The sequence below is a fragment of the Athene cunicularia genome (genome assembly GCF_003259725.1).
Source record: "Athene cunicularia isolate RWA chromosome 18 unlocalized genomic scaffold, athCun1 chr18_part1, whole genome shotgun sequence".
NCBI classification, from domain to species: Eukaryota; Metazoa; Chordata; class Aves; order Strigiformes; family Strigidae; genus Athene; species Athene cunicularia.
Window position 1 is genome coordinate 5,555,123 of NW_020799123.1, and position 22,816 is coordinate 5,577,938.

The 22,816-nt window shown below is 53.2% G+C and overlaps 2 protein-coding genes across 8 annotated transcripts; both read left to right on the forward strand.

Moving 5' to 3' along the window:
• Positions 1-11,308: 11,308 nt before the first annotated feature.
• Positions 11,309-14,384, forward strand: LOC113486682. 3 transcript variants are annotated; one of them, XM_026860811.1, is made up of 5 exons: positions 11,318-11,860; positions 12,379-12,483; positions 12,853-13,009; positions 13,125-13,169; positions 14,073-14,384. In XM_026860811.1, the coding sequence occupies exons 1-5, from the start codon at positions 11,531-11,533 to the stop codon at positions 14,267-14,269; spliced, it is 834 nt and encodes a 277-aa protein (XP_026716612.1). In that variant the 5' UTR covers positions 11,318-11,530; the 3' UTR covers positions 14,270-14,384. The 3 variants fall into 3 exon arrangements, with proteins under 3 accessions (XP_026716614.1, XP_026716612.1, XP_026716611.1); XM_026860810.1 differs by having other exon boundaries at positions 11,319-11,860; positions 13,125-13,280; XM_026860813.1 differs by having other exon boundaries at positions 11,309-11,860; positions 12,853-12,921; positions 13,125-14,191.
• Positions 14,385-15,274: 890 nt separating this feature from the next.
• On the forward strand, positions 15,275-21,117 carry QRICH2 (glutamine rich 2). Of its 5 annotated transcripts, none has more exons than XM_026860796.1 (15): positions 15,275-15,546; positions 15,702-15,796; positions 15,923-16,014; positions 16,131-16,245; positions 16,413-16,616; positions 16,870-16,995; positions 17,219-17,293; positions 17,605-17,769; positions 17,925-18,046; positions 18,938-19,003; positions 19,229-19,330; positions 19,915-20,068; positions 20,256-20,343; positions 20,482-20,589; positions 20,924-21,117. In XM_026860796.1, the coding sequence occupies exons 1-15, from the start codon at positions 15,336-15,338 to the stop codon at positions 21,109-21,111; spliced, it is 1,911 nt and encodes a 636-aa protein (XP_026716597.1). In that variant the 5' UTR covers positions 15,275-15,335; the 3' UTR covers positions 21,112-21,117. The 5 variants fall into 5 exon arrangements, with proteins under 5 accessions (XP_026716597.1, XP_026716598.1, XP_026716594.1 ...); XM_026860797.1 differs by having other exon boundaries at positions 20,454-20,589; positions 20,924-20,986; XM_026860793.1 differs by having other exon boundaries at positions 20,256-20,589.
• Positions 21,118-22,816: the final 1,699 nt, after the last annotated feature.

A 22,816-nucleotide genomic window follows, 5' to 3' on the forward strand; every position in this document is an offset into this window, starting at 1 on the left:
GTGCGAAAAGAAAGCATCAGGCTACTAAATTTTCTAAGCTTGAAGGGACTAAAAGTGTCTAGATCTAAGTTACAATTTGTAGAAAAAGAAGTTAAATACTTAGGGCATCGATTAAGCCAAGGAACTAAGAAGCTGGATCCAGAAAGAGTTAAGGGAATACTTTCCCTTCCACGCCAGAAAACTGAAAGACAGGTCCGACAATTATTAGGATTATTTGGGTATTGCAGACAGTGGATCGAGGGGTACATTGGAAAAATAAAGTTCTTATACAACAAAATAACTAAAGATGGATTATTAAAATGGACCCAGGAGGACGATGAACGGTTAGAGGAATTAAAAACTGATTTAGTGAATGCTCCTGTTTTGAGTTTGCCTGATTTAAAAAGACCATTCTTCCTGTTTGTTAACATAGAGGAAGAAACTGCATTTGGAGTACTGGCTCAAGAATGGGCAGGGAAAAAGAAACCAGTAGCATATATGTCAAAATTGCTAGATCCTGTCAGAGGTGTGTTACAACGAAAGGCAGACAAATGGATAACCGATGCAAGATTGGTCAAATATGAAGCAATTCTCATTACATCCCCCCACCTAACTCTTGAAACCACATCATTACAAAATCCAGCCCATTTTTTATATGGAGAACCTAATGAAAATCTTTTTCACAATTGTCTTAATAATATAGAAGAGCAAACTAAAATAAGGCCAGATTTGGAAGAAGAAGAGTTGGAAAAGGGAGAAAAATTATGTGTAGATGGGTCTTCTCGGGTGGTGGAGGGAAAAAGAAAATCAGGATATGCCATAATCAACGGAAAAACCTTCGAAGTACTAGAGTCAGGACCCTTGAGCTGGTCAGCACAGGCATGTGAATTATATGCTCTATTAAAGGCTTTACAATTACTGAAAGGAAAAGTAGGAACAATATATACAGATTCTAGATATGCTTTTGGGGTGGTACATACCTTTGGAAAAATCTGGGAGGAGAGAGGTTTAATTAATTCCCAGGGAAAAAGTCTGGTACATCAGGATTTGACAGTACAAACCTTACAAGCTGTACGGGGGCAGCCGAAATAGCAGTAGTACATCTAAAAGGACACCAGAGGGGGCTAAGTCCTCTCATCAGAGGAAATAACCTTGCTGATCAGGAGGCAAAAAGGGCCGCTTTGTTAACATTACATTTAGACGACCCCACAGAAGCTAGAAAACAGTGCGTTAATTGTGGAGATGAATTCCTCCCCTGCTACGATTGTTGGAAAGATTTTGGAGCAGATGGCATAGAATGCGTATGCGAAAGGCCAGGTATTGGGTGGTGTTTCTTCCATGGGGAAACCTTTCAGGTCCTAAGCTTTACTATACATGAAGAAGGAAAACTGAAACAAATTGGAAATTGAGCAAAAACCAAACGGGAAGCGGGAACTTCCGGATGGCCGAGAGGTCCTCCCAAAACCTGTAGCTACGGAAATAATACGACAATTTCACCAAAAGACTCACTGGGGAACCCAAGCGTTAGTAGATCAATTTGCAACTAAATATATGTATATTGGGATATATGACATAGCCAAAGGAGTGGTGGGAGAATGCCTCATTTGTCAAAAGGTAAATAAACACCAGATAAGAAAACAAGTGCATGGAGGAAGGAATTTGGCTCAAAGACCTTTTTGCGAGAATACAAATAGACTTTACTGAATTACCAAAAGTAGGAAAATACAGATATCTATTAGTAATAGTAGATCACCTGACCCATTTTGTAGAGGCCTTTCCCACGGCACGAGCCACAGCTCATACGGTAACAAAAATACTACTTGAAGAAATTATACCTCGGTATGGAAGAATAGAAGTAATAGATTCAGACAGAGGCCCACACTTTGTATCCAAGGTGGCTAAAGAAACTTTGGCTGCCCTGGGTACACGGTGGCAGTATCACACCCCGTGGCACCCTCAAAGTTCAGGAAGGGTTGAACGCATGAATGGAGAAATAAAGAAACAACTTACCAAATTAATATTAGAAACAAAAATGTCTTGGGTAAAATGTCTCCCCTTGGCTCTATTAAATATTAGAACCCAGCCCTGAACTGATGTAGGGATCTCTCCCTTTGAAATGTTATATGGAATGCCCTATGATTTGGAAATGCCCCCTGATCACCCTCAAATTAAAGATGCAAGAATAATATTCTACCTAATACAACTAATGGCAAGGAGAAAACAGCTGCAAGCCCGAGGGATGGTGGTACAGAGCCCTCCTTTGGACATGACAATGCATCGAATTCAACCAGGAGATAAAGTATTGATTAAATCATGGAAAGAATCTTCCTTAACCCCCCGCTGGGAAGGACCCTATGTTGTTCTTATCACTACAGAAGCTGCTATTCGAACTGCTGAGAAGGGGTGGACGCATGCCAGTCGTGTGACAGGACCTATACGAGATTCATCCTGGCAGGTGACCAGCTCTCCCGGAGATCTACGAGTCACCCTTCGAAAGACCTAATGCGAACATTGTGAAAAGCAAGGTACAAGACACCACAAAAGGACTCAGTAAGTGAGATGTTAATATTTTGTCAGTCGAAACCCGTAGCTGTTTCCTTTTCGTGTGTATAGAATACAATATATGTAAAGAAGGCTGGTGGATTCATAATACATTTGAGGTGAACTTCCGATCCAGTCGTCATCAAGATTACTGACTAGAATGGTGACTAACTAACTGGGCCTTAAAATTAGATTAACAACAGAGAAGGCAATTGGAAAACTCTAAAACTTGGTGGGAAGTAGATAAAGGGGGAATTTATATAGATATACATATATATATATACATATATATACACACTCTCACCTTAATTGGCCTACAAACCAGGAGGCCTATGTAGACCAGAGTAGAGGTAAAACGTACCCCTGAAGAATACGACTGCTGCTGAGAAGATTAAACACACTGCTGCTCTATGCAACAGAGTAGGCAGAGACGTACACCAGTGGGGAAAAATCTTAAAACCGTACTCTGAGAGAAAAAGGCTCCCAAAAAGCAAAGGCCAGAAAGAGGTGCAAAACACCTTGACTCTACAGGAGCAATGTCCCCCTTCTATAGAAGTTATAAAAATTTTCAGAATCCTACCAACCTTCTATTTGAGCTATTGGACTATCTGGATAACAAAGAAATGGAATTTCCACCCTTCCCAGTACATTCTGAGCATGCTACTTATAACACACATGCCACAAGCACGGGCTGGACTGAACCACCAGCCCCATCAACCTTTTGAGTGGACCCTAACTGCAGAAAGGGGTAACCAAAAGCAAATACAGACTGTAACAACATCAGGGGCACCATCATTTACAAGTTCCCTGTGTACACTTGTACCCATAATGCCTTGCACACAGGACTCAGGATTTTATATTTGCCCCAGTTCCAACCCAGGAAAAAGCTACTGCAATTATCCTGACCAATTCTATTGTAAGTACTGGGGATGCGAAACTATAGCCTCAGATTGGGTACCAGAAGCAGGGCCGGACAGATATTTAAAGGTACAATGGGGACCTGACAAATGCGTTATTCCTCCCAAAGACTCCCTGAGGCCAGGTTTTACAGCAACTCGTGGGGGTCCCAAAAACTGGTGTCAGTATCTTATGTTAAATGTAACTGAACCCCAAGATTCTAGTTGGCTTGTAGGAAAAAGTTGGGGAATCTGACTTTACGAGTCAGGAAAGGATAGGGGCAATTTTATTCAAATAAAAAAGAAACCGGTGCCAAATGATCCAGTACTGGTAGGGTCCAATCTGATACTGACTGATGAACTGGTTGAAGAAGCCAAGGAAAGCATAACGACAATTCCAAGAATCGATAACAATCAAACTACCCAAATATCTGATGAAACCACTGGGGATAACCCCCTCTGGAAAATGATACAAATTGGTTACCAATTACTAAACAAAACCGATCCAAACCTTACTGAACATTGTTGGCTGTGTTATGGAATCAAACCACCTTTCTATGAAGCAGTAGGAGTAAATAAGAGACCCAAACGGGTAAATGGCACTAACCCTGCACGGTGTATATGGGGCACAGCAAACCAAGGAATTACATTGACCCAAATAGCAGGAAGAGGTTTGTGTATAGGCAAAGTCCCAGTGCACAAGAAACAATTGTGTGCCAAGACTAATAGAAAGGGGCCGCAGAAACCAGAGAGACCTGCAAAGTGGTTAATACCTGCCAAGAACACTAAGTGGGTTTGTTCCCCTATAGGCGTTAAACCCTGCTTGTCACTGCAACACTTCAATGAATCCTCAGACTATTGTATTCAGGTAGCAATTGTCCCCAAAATTTTTTACCACTCTGAAGAATTTGTTTTTGATTCACAAATTACCCAAGACCACCACTTATCTAAACGAGAACCTTTCACAGCATTAACCATAGCCACCCTAATGATTTTAGGAGGAACGGGTGTGGGCACAGGAGTGGCTTCATTGGTGCAACAAAGCAAAGAGTTTAAAACATTAAGAATGGCTGTAGACGAGGATCTGGTAAGAACTGAACAATCAATTACTGCTTTAGAAAAGTCTGTCAGGTCCTTGTCAGAAGTAGTACTACAAAACCGAAGGGGGTTAGACTTAATGTTTTTACAGCAAGGAGGATTATGCGCAGCACTTCGAGAAGAATGTTGTGTATATGCAGATCACACCGGAATAGTGAGAGATACCATGACTAAACTACGGGAAGGGCTGGAAAAAAGAAAAAGGGAACGGGAAGAGCAACAGAGTTGGTTTCAATCTTGGTTTAATCACTCCTCATGGCTAGGTACCCTGTTGGAGAACGGCTTGCAGAGAGCAAGGCCATAGCTCCCTGCAGGAGCTGGTCGGCCATAGCTCCCTGCAGAAGTCGGTCCCAGCCACCTGAGGTAAACAAAGGAAAGAACCCAGGGTACAGTTGTGTAAACAAGGATGAAGACCCAGGGCTCAGTTGTGCAAGCGAGGATTGTTGTGAGAACACAGAGATAAGCTGGGGCGCATTATGACCTTGGGGGTCAGAGAAAAGCAGCCCTGGGAGAGAAGCAGGTTCACAGCAAGCAAGATGTTTATGCATACCAGAAATGCCACAGGGGGCTGGGGTATTATAATGTGACTTTTTAGATGTACCCAATGGCTGAGATATTATAATGTAGTTTCTTTAATGTATCCAATAGAGTTACAAGTAGTGCATTGTAGACTGCTTATATAAGGTGTGACTTCTATCAATGAAGTTGAAGCTTGCTCTATCATTCACATTGAATCGGCTGCTTGCTTCCTCCGCCCGCCGCAGAACCCTATTGTCAACCTTAGTAGGACCACTCATACTAATAATTTTAACCTTAACTTTTGGCCCTTGTATATTTGACAGGATAGTAACGATCATTAAGGGTAGACTGGAAACAGCTCATTTAATGATCATGGGAACTAAGTGTGAACCTTTGGGGGAAGCACCAAAGTCAGAAGAAACTTTAATCCTGAGCCAACAAGCACTCGAAAGATTTGATGAACAACGTGGTGAAAAGAAAAAGGGGGGATTGTAATAGGTAGCAAACCGTCTGTTCATCAAATCCAGTAAGAAGACAATAGAAAAGTAAACGGTCATACGAACTATTGTATGTTGTGTAATACTAACAGCAAGTGTTTAATTGAATTAACATGATGAGTGTATATGAACTATTTTATGTAACACTAACAGTGTTTAATGGAATTAACACTATAAGTGTATATGATGACAGGAAGAAAAGGGGGGGTGAACAACAGAAGAAGCATCTGCACTTCAAAAGGGTGTGAAGAGTTACAGACGCCCAATTAAGCCAATAAGGGAGTTTTCACCACCGTAAATCTCCTTATTCAAGGAGACTGCTGGGCCTAGGCTGATAAGGACACTGCAGACTTAGTGGATCATCACATTCCAGGCGAAGGGTGAAAAGTACACTGTGAGGAGGACCTGCGGCCTTCATCCCAGACGACCACCGCCCATAACTTAGAGACCCTTACCCTTATTTTTGACAGCTCCTGCGCAAGCGTAAAAGACTGATAAGCTAATTACCATACGAAGCAGGAGTAGGTGGGTTTAGGTAATGTATAGGTATTGGTGTTTAATGAATATGCAATGCTTTGGAGAATAAAATTAAGACAAAATTCCTTGAGAGGTGCGGGCCGTTGTTGGAGCAGGAGACTCCCCGGCCGCCCAGCGCTGTTTTGCTTGTTGCCGCTTGCTAAATAAAACTCTGACTCAGCCAAATTTAAGAAGTCAGTCTATAACATGATTAAGTGTGCCACCTTTAATCTTCTTTTAATAATAGAGACTATTTTATTAAATATACATGGCCCGGAGGTTAACCCAATTATTAATAACACTAAGGGTCCTGCTATAGTAGATAATATGGTAGTAAGCCAGGGAGATTTACTGAACCGTGTTTCAAGCCAATTTTGTTGCAGCTCCCTTTCTTTTTTACGTTTTTCCAGACTTTCTCTCAATTTGGTCGTTGTATCTCTTACCACTCCAGTGTGGTCTGCACGTACGCAGCATTCTTCTTTTAGAACTGCACACAACCCTCCCTGTTGCAAACACATTAGGTCCAGTCCTCTCCTGTTCTGTAAAACAACTTCTGACAAAGATCTTAAAGAGGTTTCTAAGGCACTGATAGACTGTTCAGTTTTTAAGAGATCCTCATCTACTGCAGCCCTCAAAAATTGGAACTTTTGGTTTTGCTGTACCAGGGATGCTATCCCAGTTCCAGCTCCGGCGGCTCCAGTAGCCATAAGAGTTGCTACCGTTAGTGCAGTGATGGGTTCTCTTTTTTGTAAATGGTGTTCTTGCACAGTTTGATAATTACACATATAATCTTCTGGATGATATATATGATTTTAGGGACCACTGCTACTTGTATACAGTATTCTTCATTCTTACTAAATACCTTTAATGAAAGACAAGGTGTTAAGCCCAATTTTGAGCAAATCCACTTGGCATTTTTATCTGGTAATAACCAATCTGCAAAATGTTCCCTTTCAAGGTTAATTATTTCTTTGCATAAATGTTTTTTCTGCGGTGGTATGGTTCCTAAACACGACCCTTGTCCTGACACTTGTGATATAGATATTCCCTGCTGCTGTCCATCTTTCCTGTTCCATTTGCACTGGGTTGGATTAGACCCCTTCACGTACTTAGGACTGGATGTTACCCCTACAGCTTCGTAAAATGGAGGCTTAACATCTAAACACAACCAACAATGCTCAGTCAAGTTTGAATTCGTGGCATTTAGAAATTGATAACTTGCCATTAATAATTTCCAAAGAGGAACTGTAGCTGCCTCGATTTCTTGAGAGTGCTCTGGCACTCCCCCTGTGCTACTACTAATTGAGGTAGTATCCACTGCCCTTTCCGACAGCGGTCCTTTGTTCACAATTATTGGATTTGGAACTATTGGTTCCACATCCAAAGGTGCTATTTCTTTTTTAATAAAAATCAGTCCTCCTCTGTCTTTTCCTTCTTCCCACAACATTATTCCCCAGGTTTTTCCTATCATCCACCCTGAATCTTGAGGACTAAGCACAGTTAAGATTATACGCTTACAAGTTCCATGGTTGAGGACTCCTCCAGCCCAATTTCTAACTGGGGCCTTACATCCCTTAGGACCACGAGGTTTATCTGGGGGTTTTGGAGTCCAGTCTGATGCTATTGTTTCACAACCCCAATATGCACAATAGTTATAGCCAGGCAGACTACAATCACTTTTTCCAGGATTGGAACTGGGACAGAAGTAGTATTGTTTAATGTCCCATGTTGGGGATCTTTTAGGTAGAGAACAGCCAGGAAATGGTAAAATTGAACAAATATGCTGTTCAAAACTAGGGGCTCCTGCAGTAATTACAGACTGAAGCACTTTTTGATCCTTCCATCTAATAAGGGTCCATTTAAATGGTTGGTGGGTTAAGGTCTGGGTGTGGGTTGGGGTTATGATTCCTCCCACAGCCCAAATAATTATTATAGTGAGGAAAATAGGTGGGTTCATTTTCCAATTACGAGCCAATTGCATAAACATGTCCCTTCTTTGTCTTGCAACAGGATTTACACGCCCAGATCTTCTCCTTCTCCATATTTTCCAGTTTCACTTGCCACCACAATTACCTGGACTGGTTGCTTTGGGGCTTTTCTTATTTTTCCCTCTCCATACGGCTCTGCCTCCTCCGCCTGCTCCACTCCTTAGAGCAGCGGGGCTTTCCATCTTCCCGGCAGCAGTCGCATTCTTTGAGGTTAGGGTCTCGCTATCGACACCTAAACGCCTCCCAGTTCCGGGCTTTTTACTTGTGGGATTGTACAAGGCACTTGGAGTATTCTGGGACCTGCAAGGAACTTATAATTCTTCCCGTCAATACCCCCACTAGTAAGGCTTAACTAATTAATTTTCCCTTATATAGCACTGGCCACAGTATTCCTTTTGGGGAATAACCGTAAACGCAGTACGTCCACCAATTCTCTTCACAAAAGGTGCATTTAAAACATACAAAGAATAACAAATACAGTTAGGGGTTTTACAAAATATTACATCACTCATTCAGTCCTTCTCTCTTCGCAGCACTAGCTTCAGATCTCCTGATGTTTTAGCTACTTCCCAGCAATCGGGTGTTAAGGGTCCTTTTACTCTGGTAGCATGAGTCCATCCTTTTTCAGCAGTCCGCACATCAGTCTCTGTTGTGAGCAAAACAAGAAACGGTCCCTCCCAACGAGGGCTAAGAGAAGATTCTTTCCAAGTTTTTATTAACACCTTGTCTCCAGGTCTTATAGAGTTCATAAAAATCTCTAAAGGTGGTCTTTGTACTACCATCCCCTTTTTGCGTAGTTCTCTCTTCTATTCATGAGGCTTATTCAATATGGTTGTAAATTGTCTTTTTCCAGTATCGGGTGATCAGTGGGAAGTTCCATATCATAGGGCATACCATACAGCATTTCAAATGGGGATATGCCAGTATCGGTTCGCGGCTGGGTTCGAATATTCAGAAGCGCTAGGGGTAAGCACTTAACCCAAGACATTTTTGTTTCGAACATTAATTTGGTAAGTTGTTTCTTGATTTCCCCATTCACTCTTTCTACTTTCCCTGAGCTTTGTGGATGTCAAGGAGTGTGAAATTCCCACTTGATCCCTAGGGAAGTTAATGTCTCTTTAACTACTTTAGATACAAAATGGGGGCCTCTGTCGGAATCGACTACTTCTATATTTCCATACCTAGGGATGATGTTTTCTAAGAGTATTTTCACCACCGTGTTTGCTGTTGCTCGAGCAGTGGGAAAGGCTTCTACGTAATATGTGAGATGATCTACCAATACTAGGAGGTATCTGTACCGTCCTACTTTTGGTAGTTCCATAAAATCAATTTGAATTCTTGCGAATGGTCTGTAAGCTAAATCCCTTCCACCTTGAACCCTTTCTCTTAACTGATGCTTATTAATCTTCTGGCATGTTAAACAACCTTTTACTATTCCCTTAGCAACATTCTAAACTCCTATGCACATGTATTTAATAGCAAACTGATCTACTAATGCTTGTACTCCCCAGTGAGTTTTAGTATGGAGGTCCTTCATAACTCTCCAAGCCACTGCCTTTGGGAGAACCTTCCTCCCAGCAGGCAATTCCATTTCCCTTGTTTTTCATTGATTCCCATTTGTTCTAACTTTTCTTTCTCCTGACTAGTGAATGTGAACCCCAATTTAGCAGGTTCTGTTCGTTCGTTTGTGTTCGATTCTGTTACAGTCAGCACCAGTAGTGCAGCCCGTTTTGCCTCTTGATCAGCCAGAATATTTCCTCTGATCTGTAGTGAGGTGTCCTGTTGGTGTCCCCTTATATGCACTACTGCTATTCTTTTAGGGCCTCTTAATGCTTGAAGAGTCTGGATAATTAGAGACTCGTGTATTAACCCTTTTCCTTGCGAATTAATGAGTCTCCTTTCTTCCCAAATTTCCCCATAAGTGTGAATTATCCCAAAGGCATATTTAGAGTCCGTATAAATTGTCCCTTCTTTTCCTTTTAAAATCTGTAATGCCCTTAGTACCGCATATAATTCACAAGCTTGAGCTGACCAACTAGGACTCAGTGGTCCTGACTCTATTACTTCTAGGGTGACTCCACCAATAATTGCATAACCTGATTTTCTCTTTCCTTCTACCACTTTAGAGGATCCAGCTACAAAAAGCTTTTCCCCTTCTTCTAATTCTGTTTCTTCTAAGTCTGGCCTGATTTTTGTCTGTTCCTCGATGGAGGCAATTATGGTTTAAACTTTCACTTGGTTCCCCATACAGGAATTGTGCTGGATTTTGAAGGCTAGTTACTTCGATCTCTAACTTTGGTGAGTGTATTAATATTCCTTCATATTTGAGGAGTCTTGCGTCTGTTATCCATTTATCTGCTTTCTGTTGAAGCACTCCTCTGATGTTATGGGGGGTTAACACTTTCAGATCTCCCCCAAATGTGATTTTATTAGCCTCTTCTACTAACAAGGCTAACCTGGTGCCAGCACTGGTGCTCTTGGGCCAGCCCGTGGCCAAGCAGAGGTTTTATTACAATCCTTTCTTGGAAATGGTCTTTGAGTGCCTCAGCCAAGGGGGTGCTCTGACCCTGTGATGGTCTGAGCCGGAGGTTTCTAAGGGAAAAGAAATTCTTGATTTTTTTTTGTAAGTACTTCGATGGATCACTCGGGCTCGAAGATTTTTTCCCAGTGTTTGAACACTTCTTGGGGCTGTCTGGATGCCTGTGTTTAGCTGCGTTTCTTTTTTCCCTGCTTACACGGCTCTTTGCTTTGCTGCAAGGTGCGAGAAGTCCGTGTGTTGATGCAATCAGCAGCAACCTTCCACCATTCCCACGTCTGAGGGAGAGGGTAAAATCTGTCATGCTTCTGATACCCAAGAAATAAATGGAGGTGCTTCCTTGCCGGGACTGGGCTTGTCTGGGAGATTTTGAGGGGGGAGCAGGGTGCCGGACGGGCAGGACGGTCTCTGTGCATGGCGCAGCCACGGGCTGCAGGGAGCTGCGTCACAATTAGCCGTCATCGTTTGCATTTTGGGTCATTGCCGCGGAGAAGGCAGTGGGGAGCCTGGGCCCTGCCCGCCGCCGGGGGCCGCCGCGTCGCCTAGCAACGTCGCCTAGCAACGGGAGGCTCTGTTGTGCCCTGCCCTGTAAACACGGGCACGTGGGCAGCGGGCTCGGCCAATGGGCGGTGGGCAGCGGCGGCCGCTGGCCAATAAGAAAAGGGGAGGGGCGGGGCTAGGGGAGTGCAGTGTGACGGCACAGCCGGAGGAGGAGAGGTTGGAGGGGCTCGGGGGGCTGAGGGTGGCCGGGGAAGGAGACACCCTCCCTCTCCCCCAGACAGCCCTGCCCTCGGGGGGTCACCGGGTCACCCGCTGCTTCGCGCACTTTCTGTGGTGAGGAGGAGGAGGGCGGCTGCCGGCTGCCCATCCCTCCCACCTGCCCAGGTGCCCTCCAGGCAAAAGGAGTGCTGTGTGTCCCCGCCTAGGTCAGGCTTCGTGTTTTTGGGCAGGGCAGCAGCCATGGCCCCGCTCAGCCTGTCCCAGCTGCTGGACGTCGCTATCGGGACGCCCGAGATCGGGGCCGTCAACTTCAGGGCGCTGTACAGCCTGCTGCAGGCTGTGCTGGGGCACCTGGGCGTGCAGGACCTGCCTGCCCCGGGGCACGACCAGCCCCCCAAGGCACCCCTCAGAGAAGAAGGGGCACAGGGCAGAGGCCCAGGCACGGAGCTGCTGACCCCCTCGAAGGACCCGCTGCAGGGGACCGTGAGCACCCCGCATGATGCCTCCATGGCTGCCGACATGGGACAAATGAAAAGAAAGATTGAAGAGAACAAGAGCAGCGTCTCCAAGGTAGAGGCTACTCGCAGTTCCCTGGGTGCCCCCCCGAGACACCCCCTCCTCTGGGGTCTGCACCACCATTGTCTGCCCTTAGGTCTGGTTTAAGCCTAAGCACGAGCTGGTGTGTGGAACCTCACTGTGGGAAAGGGATGGAGTTTTGGGGAGAAAGAGCTGGGGCTGAAGTGTTGCTCCAGTTGCTCTGGGTTCTCCCCAAGTTTCCATCAGCAAGTCGTTGGTCCAATACAGCACCCAGTGCCCTCAGCTCCACCAGTCAGAGGCTCAGCACCTGTGGAGGTCCTGCCCCACCGCTATCCATCCCTTCCTTCCCTACTCCTGACCCACAGGACGACGTGGACAGGTGGGGCTGGATCCATCCCTGCTGACTCGGGCTGTACAGTGGGCCCCCCTGGGGCAGGGGTGGGGGGGTCTCTGGGGAGCTGCTGCCCTTTCTTGGCTGCTGAAGGCTTGATGAATGGCAAGTGCTGCCCGCAGTGCCCCCAGGACTCACCCCTGCCACCCCCCTCTCTCAGGACATAGCTCTTTCCCAGGATCTCCTCGAGGAGATCGGGAGGATGAAGGCGGCGCAGTCCCGCATTGAAGAGGACGTCCGGACGATCCAGGAGACGCTTGGCATGGTGAGCTGCTGCCACTGTCCCCGGGAGGCAGCTGGGCCCTCACCCCCCTCCCTGCCCCTGTGTCACCCTGCTGCCCCTGCCCCGCGGCCCTGGGTGTCAAGGCTGCCAGGAGGGAAGAGCAAGAAGGGTGTCCCAAGGCTGAAGAGGTGACTGCATGCATCAACCAAAGTGATGCTAAGACATTTTTTAACAGCTGTAAAAAAAGAAACATGGGTGCTGAGAAGAAGTGGAGATAAAGATCTACTGATGCAACACAGCCACAGCCCTGCCTGGCATCCCTCTGTCCTGTGCCCAAGTTGATTCCTGGATGCTCCTTTTAAATCCTGCTCCTGTGTCCGAGCTGCCATCCCTCTCCTTGTCCCACTCCAGGGGAATCTCCAGGATGCTGCCGGCCAACTGCTGGCCCTCCGTGACCAGACAGCGTTGGACAGTGACGTGGTACGGCCCCACGCACACCTGGCTCCTGCTCCAGGATGGAGGCAGTTGCATCCCCAAGGCACCAGTGCACGCAGTCCCTCCGTGTCAGGTCATGGGCCCAGCAGGGCTGGGCAGTGATGCTGGGGGGGGGTCAGTGCTCCTGTGGGTCCCACCCCACCTGGCTACGTGGCCAGGGTTGACCCTCTGATCCCTTTTTTCCCCAGCAAAAGCTGAAGGAAAGACTGAGCCTCTACCCGGCCCCGGAGGAGGTGAGCAACATGGTGCGCTGGGAGGTGCTGGAGGATTGCCTGGTGGGCAGCAAAGCAGGAGAAGGAGAAGGAGGAGGAGAAGAAGAAGAAGAAGGTCGAGGTCTGTCGTTGGTGAGTGCTGGGGCATCCCAGCTGTGGGAGCAGGACTGAGCAGGACCGCAGCCCCCAGCGCCTCCAGCTGCTGCACGCCCCGGGACCTCAGCGGAGGTTTACTCAGCACTTCTCTTCCTTGTGCATCCTGCCGGGAGGCAGGACCTGGCACTGGCAGAGCCAGGGCAGCTCTTCGGCTGCCCCAACAGAGACCTCCTCATCGTCTATGCCACTGACAGCCCCCAACAGCCCCTCTGTGGGGCAAGCGAGTACCCGAAACCCTTGGAGTGGCCGCACAGCCCCCTGTCCTTGCTCAACGTTGGGCAGGACCACGGCTCCCTGCCCTCATAGTCTCTCTGGGGCTGGTGGGTGGGAGCCGGGGACAGCGGAGGGACATTTTGGGGTGAACCCCACCATGAGATGGTTTCCAAATCCTACCTGGGGCTGCTGCTCCTGAAATGAAGATGCAGCCCATTAGACTGGGAAGTGGGTCTAGTCTAGCAGCTCTGGAGTACAGAATCCCATTGCTGGAGAGAAAAATGCCTTGCTGTTGTGTCAGGTGGCATCAGCAGGGGGTTTGCTGATCCTCTGGATCGCTGCTAAAATGACTCTGCAGGCACAGATGTGGCCAAAGGAGGCTGGGGAGGGGCCGGGTGGCTGTGGGTGCTCGAGGGTCTCTGTGGGCTGGGCAGTCTCTGCCTTTGGGGTACATGAATTTGGCTCCATGAGCTGGGGGGTTTGGGGACAGGGCGGGTGGCCCTTGCTGCTGCACTTCTGCCCATAAACCTGCTCCCCTTTGCCTCCTCTTCCCAGGATGGCAGTGCAGGTCAGGCTGTCCCCGCCGAGCCTCCCACTGCAGACATGGACACGCCACATGGGGCAAGCTCAGTGCTGGGACTGAAGGGACCAGGGACACAGGCTGTACCGAGGACCAGCAAAGGGACCGGCAGGGGGACTCCACAGACACAGCCTGGCTCCCTGGAGACACAGAGAGCACCAGTGGCCCCTGAGAAGGGGGCAGACACTTCCTCAGAAGAGACAAAGACTTCTGATGCCTGTGCCATCACCCTGGGGACACAGACAGAATCCCCTGGCATCAAGACCACCACACTGGGGACAGAGTCAGGGGCCCCTGACACCCAGACCTCCACCCCAGGGGTGCAGCCAGGGGCCCCCAGCACCCAAACCACCACCCCAGGGGTGCAGCCAGGGGCCCCCAGCACCCAAACCACCACCCCAGGGGTGCAGCCAGGGGCCCCCAGCACCCAAACCACCACCCCAGGGGTGCAGCCAGGGGCCCCCAGCACCCAAACCACCACCCCAGGGGTGCAGCCAGGGGCCCCCAGCACCCAAACCACCACCCCAGGGGTGCAGCCAGGGGCCCCCAGCACCCAAACCACCACCCCAGGGGTGCAGCCAGGGGCCCCCAGCACCCAAACCACCACCCCAGGGGTGCAGCCAGGGGCCCCCAGCACCCAAACCACCACCCCAGGGGTGCAGCCAGGGGCCCCCAGCACCCAAACCACCACCCCAGGGGTGCAGCCAGGGGCCCCCAGCACCCAAACCACCACCCCAGGGGTGCAGCCAGGGGCCCCCAGCACCCAAACCACCACCCCAGGGGTGCAGCCAGGGGCCCCCAGCACCCAAACCACCACCCCAGGGGTGCAGCCAGGGGCCCCCAGCACCCAAACCACCACCCCAGGGGTGCAGCCAGGGGCCCCCAGCACCCAAACCACCACCCCAGGGGTGCAGCCAGGGGCCCCCAGCACCCAAACCACCACCCCAGGGGTGCAGCCAGGGGCCCCCAGCACCCAAACCACCACCCCAGGGGTGCAGCCAGGGGCCCCCAGCACCCAAACCACCACCCCAGGGGTGCAGCCAGGGGCCCCCAGCACCCAAACCACCATCCCAGGGGTGCAGCCGACATCTCCAGGGACCCAAGGAGGAGGAGCAGGGGTTCAGCCAAGCCCCTTCTGCATGGACTCCAGCCTTTCTGGTGCTGATAAAATCCCGGCGGTGGGGACCTTGCCGACATCCCAGGGGTTAGAGATCCCCCTTGACGCTGATCCCAGGGCCATGTCCCCTTCAGAAGAGCCTCCCATGCCCTGGGTGTCCTCGGGCTCCAGCAGTGTCCCTGACCGCTATGCGGAAACGGTGGAGGCTCTCCGCCAGATCGGGCAGCTCAGCCACCTCTGTGCCACCCTGAAGCAGCAGGTGGCCCAGCTGGAAGCCACCAAGTCGGACCACGCTGAGCTTGAGAAGCTGCGCCTACTCCTCTCGTGGGGAGGTGGGACCACGTGGGGGGATGGCTGGGGGGGTGTGTGTGTGGGTGGGGTGGGATAGGCATGGGCACACCCTGGGCTGGAGGCTCCTTGTACTCAGAGCCTGGCCTCAAAGGTGAGACCTCCTCACTGACAGCGTCTCCCCTTGGACCACATCTAGGCAAGGAGAGCATTGCAAGCATCCTGACCGACCTCCAGGGCCGGGTGTCCTCGCTTCAGGGCCTGACCAGCGACCTGCAGGGTGAGAATGGGAAGGTGAGTCCCTGGGGGCTGCGGGGTTGCCAGTGGGGGAGTTGGGCAGGGAGGAGGCAGCTGAAGGGCCCCTGGGCTGGGACAACACAAGGAGCTGTGCCCTGACTCATCCACCACTGCCTTTCCCAGATCAGGCAGCTGGAAGATGCCCTTGGAAAGCTGGAGGTAGCTGTAGCCACCTGGAAAGGGGATGTCAGCGACCAGATCAGCCTGCAACTGGGGTAAAAGGATGGGAAGGGGTTTCCTACCCTGCAGGAGAAGCCTGGGGGGACAAGGGACACCCCCTGAGTGTCCCTGTGGAGGCTAAGCCTGCCTGTGCCTCTGTCTCACTGACCAGGTCCACACTGCAGGAGATGAAGTGTAAGCTGAAGGAGCTGGAAGAACAGCAGGAGATGATCAAGGCCACGCTGGAGCAGTTGGTGGCCAAGCCAGCTGACAAGCTGCAGGAGCAGGTGAGGTCTGGGGGCAGCGCTCCCACCGCTGCAGCTCGGTGGGTGGTTCTGGAGGGGTTCCCAGCCACATCCCTTGGCTGGCTGGGGCCATCAAGCCTCCACAGCACCCAGACTTGTTGACTGCATCCACCTCATCTCAGAGCTGATTCCTTCTCCCCTTCCTGCAGCTGGGTGAGCGGAGGGCGACGGTGTCAAGCACAGGGCAGGAGCAGGCAGAGGTGCAGGCAGCGTGCCCCGTCTGCAGCACAGACATCAGCAAGCAGGTGGGGCAGCTCCTCCAGCGCTACGAGCAGCTCCAGGAGCAGATGGACGATTGCATGTCACGGCAGGCGGTGGGCAAGGTGGTGAGGCATCTGCCAAGGAAGAGCCAGGTAGGGAGATACCAGCATGGGGGGCTTGGGAGGGGGTTGCCAGCACCCCCACAGCTGGTTGTGCCTCACTGTAATGTGGGGAAGCCCCTCACTGCCCCCCAGATTGGTTCATACAAGTGAGCAGCGTGGAAGGAAATTAAATGTCCTGCTGGCACTGAGCCCATGGTCACCGGGCAAGTAACCTGGGTCTGTCCCCACGGGGGCAGCCAGCCCCCCCTTGCACGGCACCACCTTGTCATCTTCCTCCCTGAAGCAGGACGCGGAGCTGCTGAAGCACATCCAGGCCACCATCACGCAGGTGCAAGGGGAGTACGAGAAGCTCAGCTCTGTCACCGGGAACCTCCTGAATGACCATCACCAGAAGCAGAAAGATATCGAGGTAGGTGACAGAAACTCTGGGGTCAGAGCATCCTCCAGGCAGACGCCAGGCTGGGAACCACAAGGGATTTGTCTGCACCCCGCCAAACCTTGCAGCCCTGTGGAAGTTCAGTGTACCTTTCCTGGAAGTTGGGGTGAGGTGGGGGGAGCGGGGGTTGCTCGGCTGGCCAGGAGGCAGCTCCAACCCTGCCGTGGTGTCATGGGATGCTTTTCTGTGTTGGAAGGCTCTGTTCCGGTCCCTGGAGAGGCTGGAGAAGGAGAAAGCAGACAAGGAAGACCTTGTGCTGGGAATTGATATGGTATGGCCTTGGGGGGGTCCTGGCACCAGCCAAGGGGGTGCTGGGCAGGGTGGCAAACACGCCTTGTCCCTTGGGGGCTCGGTGGCAGAACTGGCCTGGGAGAGGGAGGATTTTCCAGACTGGCTGTGGCTCCTTCCCCAGGTCCCTCTGTCTCCCCCCGGGTCCCTACAGCTACTGTGACCAACCCCACGGGTGTGATGGGGCGAGTGGGGCCATGTAGCCACTTCCCCCTCTCCTCCCGGCACGAGTTGGCCCTGCCCATCATACCTCCATCCTTTCCTCACCTCTCTCCTGCTTTTCCCTGCTGCTAGAAAGCAGACAAAAGCGCCCTGGCCGGCCAAGTGAGTCGCGCCCAGTTTGACGCAAGTGTGGAGCGGCTGCATGAGATGATCCAGGAGATGCTGAGCCGGGTGACGGGGCAGGAGCAGGGCTTGCACCAGGCCCAGCAGCAGCTCAGGGAAGAGATGGACTCCAAGGTGAGGGGTGGCACGTCCCTGCTGCGCAAAACTGGCGCCTTTGGGGCTTGGCAGCCTAAGGCAGCATCCCTCTGAGGATCCCCCCTCCTGGCTTTTCATGGGGAACACGATGTCCCACCCCGGGGCAGTGGCTGAGGGTGTGTGTCTGTGCATAGCTGGACCGCCTGGAGCTGGGCCCTTTCCGGCAGCAGCTGGAGGAGCACTGCAGGACCATCCTGGAGCAGCTCAAGGAGAAGGCGCCGCTGACGGAGGCTGACGATGCAGCTGGGATGAAGAAGTGAGTGTGATGGAGGTGGCGGAGGCTTCTCCTCCCACCAGTAGTAGGTTCCTGATGTTAAAGAGGGCACGAGGAGGGGGACCTGCAGGATGGAGCCCTCCCGAACCAAAACTGGGATGTGGGTGCAAAGGTTTTCTGGAGCAAGGGTGAGGGACGGCGACTCGTCCCCCTGGGCAGGGGTGTGACACGCGGCATCACAGAGCTGCGTTTTGACCTGCCCCACTGGCAAGGTGCAGGGGGGCAATTAGCAGCGACAAAGTGATGAAACCAGTGTGAGGGCTGGTTGGGATGGCAGCTATGGGCGCCTGCGCCCTGCACCTCCCATCCCTGCTCGCCCTGGGCAGCCACAGGCAGCTGCCAGGTTTTGGAGGGGGCCACAGGGCCGAGGCGAGTGTGTCCCTGTCCTCGGGGCAGCTGTGACAAAACTCATCCTGAAAAATGGGGTAATCCTGCATCCCCCAGGCCTGGCATTTGCACGCCAGCAGGAGGTACAGCAACACCCCCATTTTGTCCTTGCTGGCACCCCCAGTTCCCATGTGGGTGCCCGTGGGAGTAGTTCCCATAATGGTGTTTTTTGGGTGCTCCCCTCAGTGGATTCTCCAGTGCCTAAGATGAGGTGGAGATTTTTCCCAAGCAGGAGCCCACAACCAACTGCTGTCCCACATCGTACCCCCTTGATTTTGTAGCCAGCCGGTGGGTTGTGAGCTTGTTGGGGGCAGGGGGGGGGAGTAAACCAGGCTCAAACCCCTGCGGTTCCACCCTCAAATACCATAACTCATTACAATAAAGTGCCCAGCACCTTGCTGCTGCCTGGCAGCTGCCTGCCTGTGTGCAGGCAGGGCTGAATCCCCCCCCAGGAGCTCACCCAGCCCTTTTCTTGCCCCTCCCCAGGCAGGTGCTGGCCCATTTCCACTGCATGTCCTGCGACCGGCCCCTCAGCATGCTGGTGCCTGGCCCGTGAGTAGCGCCCGGCGATTTGGAGGAGAGATGGGGGGTGGTGGTGCCCCGCTGTGCCCGGCACAGGGGTTAGGGTGTCTGCCTGGGGGGTGCAGCCCTCCTGAGTCCCTCCCTGAGGGCAGTGGGTGCAAATGGGGTACAAGCCTGTGGGTTTTGGGGCACTGCCCCGAGCTGGGCTGGGTTGTGTGTCCACTGTCACTCACCCATGGCTCCTGCCCTCCCCAGGCACATCGTGGCCATCCCGTCCATGCCACCGCTGCACCCCAACCTTGCCGGGCGCTCCCATACTGCCCTTGATGTGGAGGAAACACCGCAGCACAGCCACAGGTAGGGGACATGGGGACCCGGCCCCTGGGGTGCAGGTTGGCCCTGCCCTGGCGAGGGAGAGCTCTTCCCAGGGTGGGTGTGAAGGGATGCAGGGGGGGCCTGGGCAGGGCAGGGGAGTGCTGCAGAGGGGTCAGCTGTGCTTGTCCCAGGTCTGTGGGGTTTTACAGCCCTTCCTGCGCTGCCCTGTCTAGCCCAGGTCTGTGTGTCAGTGGTGCTGAAGCCACATGTGATGAGTTGTGTCTGGTCTCAGCCTGACTTCAGGCTTGGTTGGGGAGTCAGCTGCCTCCTGTGAAACAAGTCACCGAAATTAAGCACTGCAGCTGGGACAGCCCAGCTCCTGCCTCCTGATGTCCCTTGCGTAGGGTGCAGGGACCTGCCATGGCCATGACCAGCTTACCAGGGCCATGGGGAAAGAGCAGATCCAGCATGGCTGGATGGGTGTGGGTCTCCTTCAGCAGTCGGAGGGGACGCGGGAGGGACATACCCCACTGGGGAGCACCCGCGGCCCCCTCCCTGGTGTAGTAGGGTGATGCACGGGGTGCCACAGTGCTGGGCCCTCAGCATCCCTGTGCTCCATCCCACAGGGAGCGGGCGGCTGAGCGTGGGTACCCCAGCGTGCCACGGCGCTGCGGGGGCCGGCACACCCTCACCCACCCGCTGCAGCGCTGCCCGTGCCCCCAGCCCCTCCTGCCCGGCGCCCTGCGGCCACTCCAGCCCCAAACCCTGCCGCCCATCAAGGTAAGGATGGCGAAGGTAGGGATACAGCGGGGCGAGTGAGGCTGGGAGGGTGATGCTGAGCATCGGGGAGGGGGGCGGGGGGCGGGGTATGTTCTGTGATTCATTTTCCTCAGGGAGAGCTGGGGGGCGTTTGCCTGGGGACGCTGATTTGGGTGCTGTTTCAGCCAGCCCCCTCTCTCCTTCCCAGCACGACGAGATAGAGCTGTTGGGCCAGGATGGCCACATCTACAGGGGCCAGCGGGGCGAGCAGCTGCCTGTGCTCGTGGGCAAGGAGGGAACGGCTGGGCCATGCTTCAGGAGACGATCCGGCAGGAGTGAAGGGGGCAGTGGAGTGGGCAGGGTGCCCAGTTTTCTCTCCACACATGTTCCCCCTGGCTCCCCTCAGCCCAGCTCCCTCTGCTCCCTCCTGCCAAACGTCCCCAGGGCCAAGCCCAAGCTGTCCCCGAGGCAGTGGGACACCAGGGACACCGGCCGCCTGCTCTCCCGGGCCCAGAGTGCTGGGTCCTCACTTAGCCAGCCAGGTACAGCCCTGCCAGGGCACCGGGGTGAGGGGAGAGGACACCCTGCTGTGTCCCAGTGGGTGGGGGAAAGCAGGGTGGGATGGGGGATTCGGGTGGGGTGGAAGGAGGATGGAGGGGGGGAGGACAGGGAGATGGGTCACCTGATCCCCATGTTGGAGCTAGAGCAAGATGGGGGATGTGGCAGGGTGGTCCTGGCCGCTCTGGGACAACAGCCTGTTAGCTCCAGGGTGGGGACCACGACCCTGTTTCTGGGTGTCTCTGGCCGGGCAGGTGCGCACGGGTGGTGCCTGCCCCAGGGGCTGCAGGGGGGCTAACCCCTACCCCTCACCCCCAGGCACCTCCACCTCACCAGAGACCAGCCCAGCCTCATCCCACGGCCACTCCGCCCAGGAATGGGAGCTCCTCCCGCCCTTGGACAGATCCAGCACCCCGGAAGCCAGGCAGGACTGGGGGGCCCCGACTGAACCCCCACCACATCGTCCACCAAACAGGCGAGGAAGCATCTCTGGCCAGCATCAATAAAGGGCTATGGGCAGACAAGCACCTGTGTGGCCTGAGTGGGGTGGCCCTGGGCCGGGATCTTCCCATCATGCATAAGGAGGGGTCGCAGCATCCCTTGTCCTGCAGCCACAGGAGGCCAGAGGAGCTGAAACCAGCCCCTGTCCAACCCCCATCCCGGTGTCTGTGCCAGCCCTGTGCTGCCACACTCCCCCTGACATCCCCTGGCCTCCATGACCCCCTTTTTGGCTCTGATGGCCCCTGGCACGGAGCTCGTGGCCCCCAAAAGGGTCTGGGGGAGCCCACACTAAAGCAGGAGGAGGATTACGCTCCATTGCTGCTGAAGGTGGTGGGAGATGTGGGGACTGTGGTTGGAGATGGGGACCGCAGTGGGAAGGGTGGCAGCAGGACATGGCTTCATGCCAAAAGCCAATCCCACCCCAAGCCCGCTGGTTTGCTATTGCTTATCCTGCGGGATGAGCATCACTGAGCAGGATTCCTTATCTGCTCATGGATTGTCACCCCCTTGTCCCCTTCCACTGCTGCCATTGATGGAAAGAGGAAGGCACTGACCCCACTGCTGCCGGGCTCGGGGCAGCTGATGATTCCCACCTCCGGAGTGAAGCACCATAACCCCACCAGCCATGGGGACACACATCCCCTCCTTTCTCTCATGCCACCCCTATTGCTTGGGGCTACTTTTCCCCAGCCCCTTTCTGCCACCCCTCGCCATCAGATGGGAGAAAGGCCCATGGCATGCTGAGACCTGGCATAAGTCATGTCACAGATGGAGAGGTACCGGGCAGGGAAACTGCAGTCCCTGGAAGCAACATGGTGGGGGGACCTGGGGGTGTCACAGCACAAAGTGTAAAGTGCCGGGGACAGCCCCAACTCCCCCGGGCACACACGCAGTGACATGGAGGGGGGGGGGACAGACACCAAGCGGGTGGCACCGCTCGGGTGAGTGGGAGGGTGGGAAACCCTGAGGGGAACCCCAGAGTCAGCCTGGGGGGACCCAGGCACCTGGGGAGCATCCCCTCACCCCGCCATGGTGTGTGCTGGGGGCTGCTCTGTGGAAAAACTGCTCCCCTACCTCTCCCTAAATTCAGGCGAGGAAGCACCCAAAGCTCCCCCCAACAATGGCAGACCCCATCCCTGCCCACCTCACTGCAGGCTCCAGGCACCTGAGCCCCGCCCCCAGCCGGGGATGTTTCCCCTGGTGGGTTTGGTTTTTCAGGGGAAAACTAGGTGCTAAATACCTGCTTTGGGTGCCCAGGTGGTTCCATCAGGATCTGGGATTCCCTCCGTGCCACCTCCAGCGGGATGACTGGGAGCACTCAGAGCAAACTGGTGGGCACTAGAGCAGAGCCAGCAAAGGACCATCCTGCACCCCAGGACGGGGGGGTCAGGCATTGATGGGCTTAACAACGCATTTGCAGGATTTGGCCCAGCTGGGGCTGAGCCCTTTGCTGCGTGCATGTGTGTGTGTCTGTGTGTCCCCCAGCTCAGCCCCTCTCCCACCCACTGTCCCATTTGCTGCTGCTGGGACCCCGCTGTGCCCTATAAACACCCCCACCCCCACCACGAGCACCCAGCCCCATGTCCCTTTTTGGGTGCTGCCTGCGCTGCTGGAGCAGGCGAGTAGACCCAGCTGGGGCATTTTTTTTCCTTTTTTCTTCTGAGGTTGGGCCATGTTGGGGGTGTAATAAAACCTATATGATATTTGTTA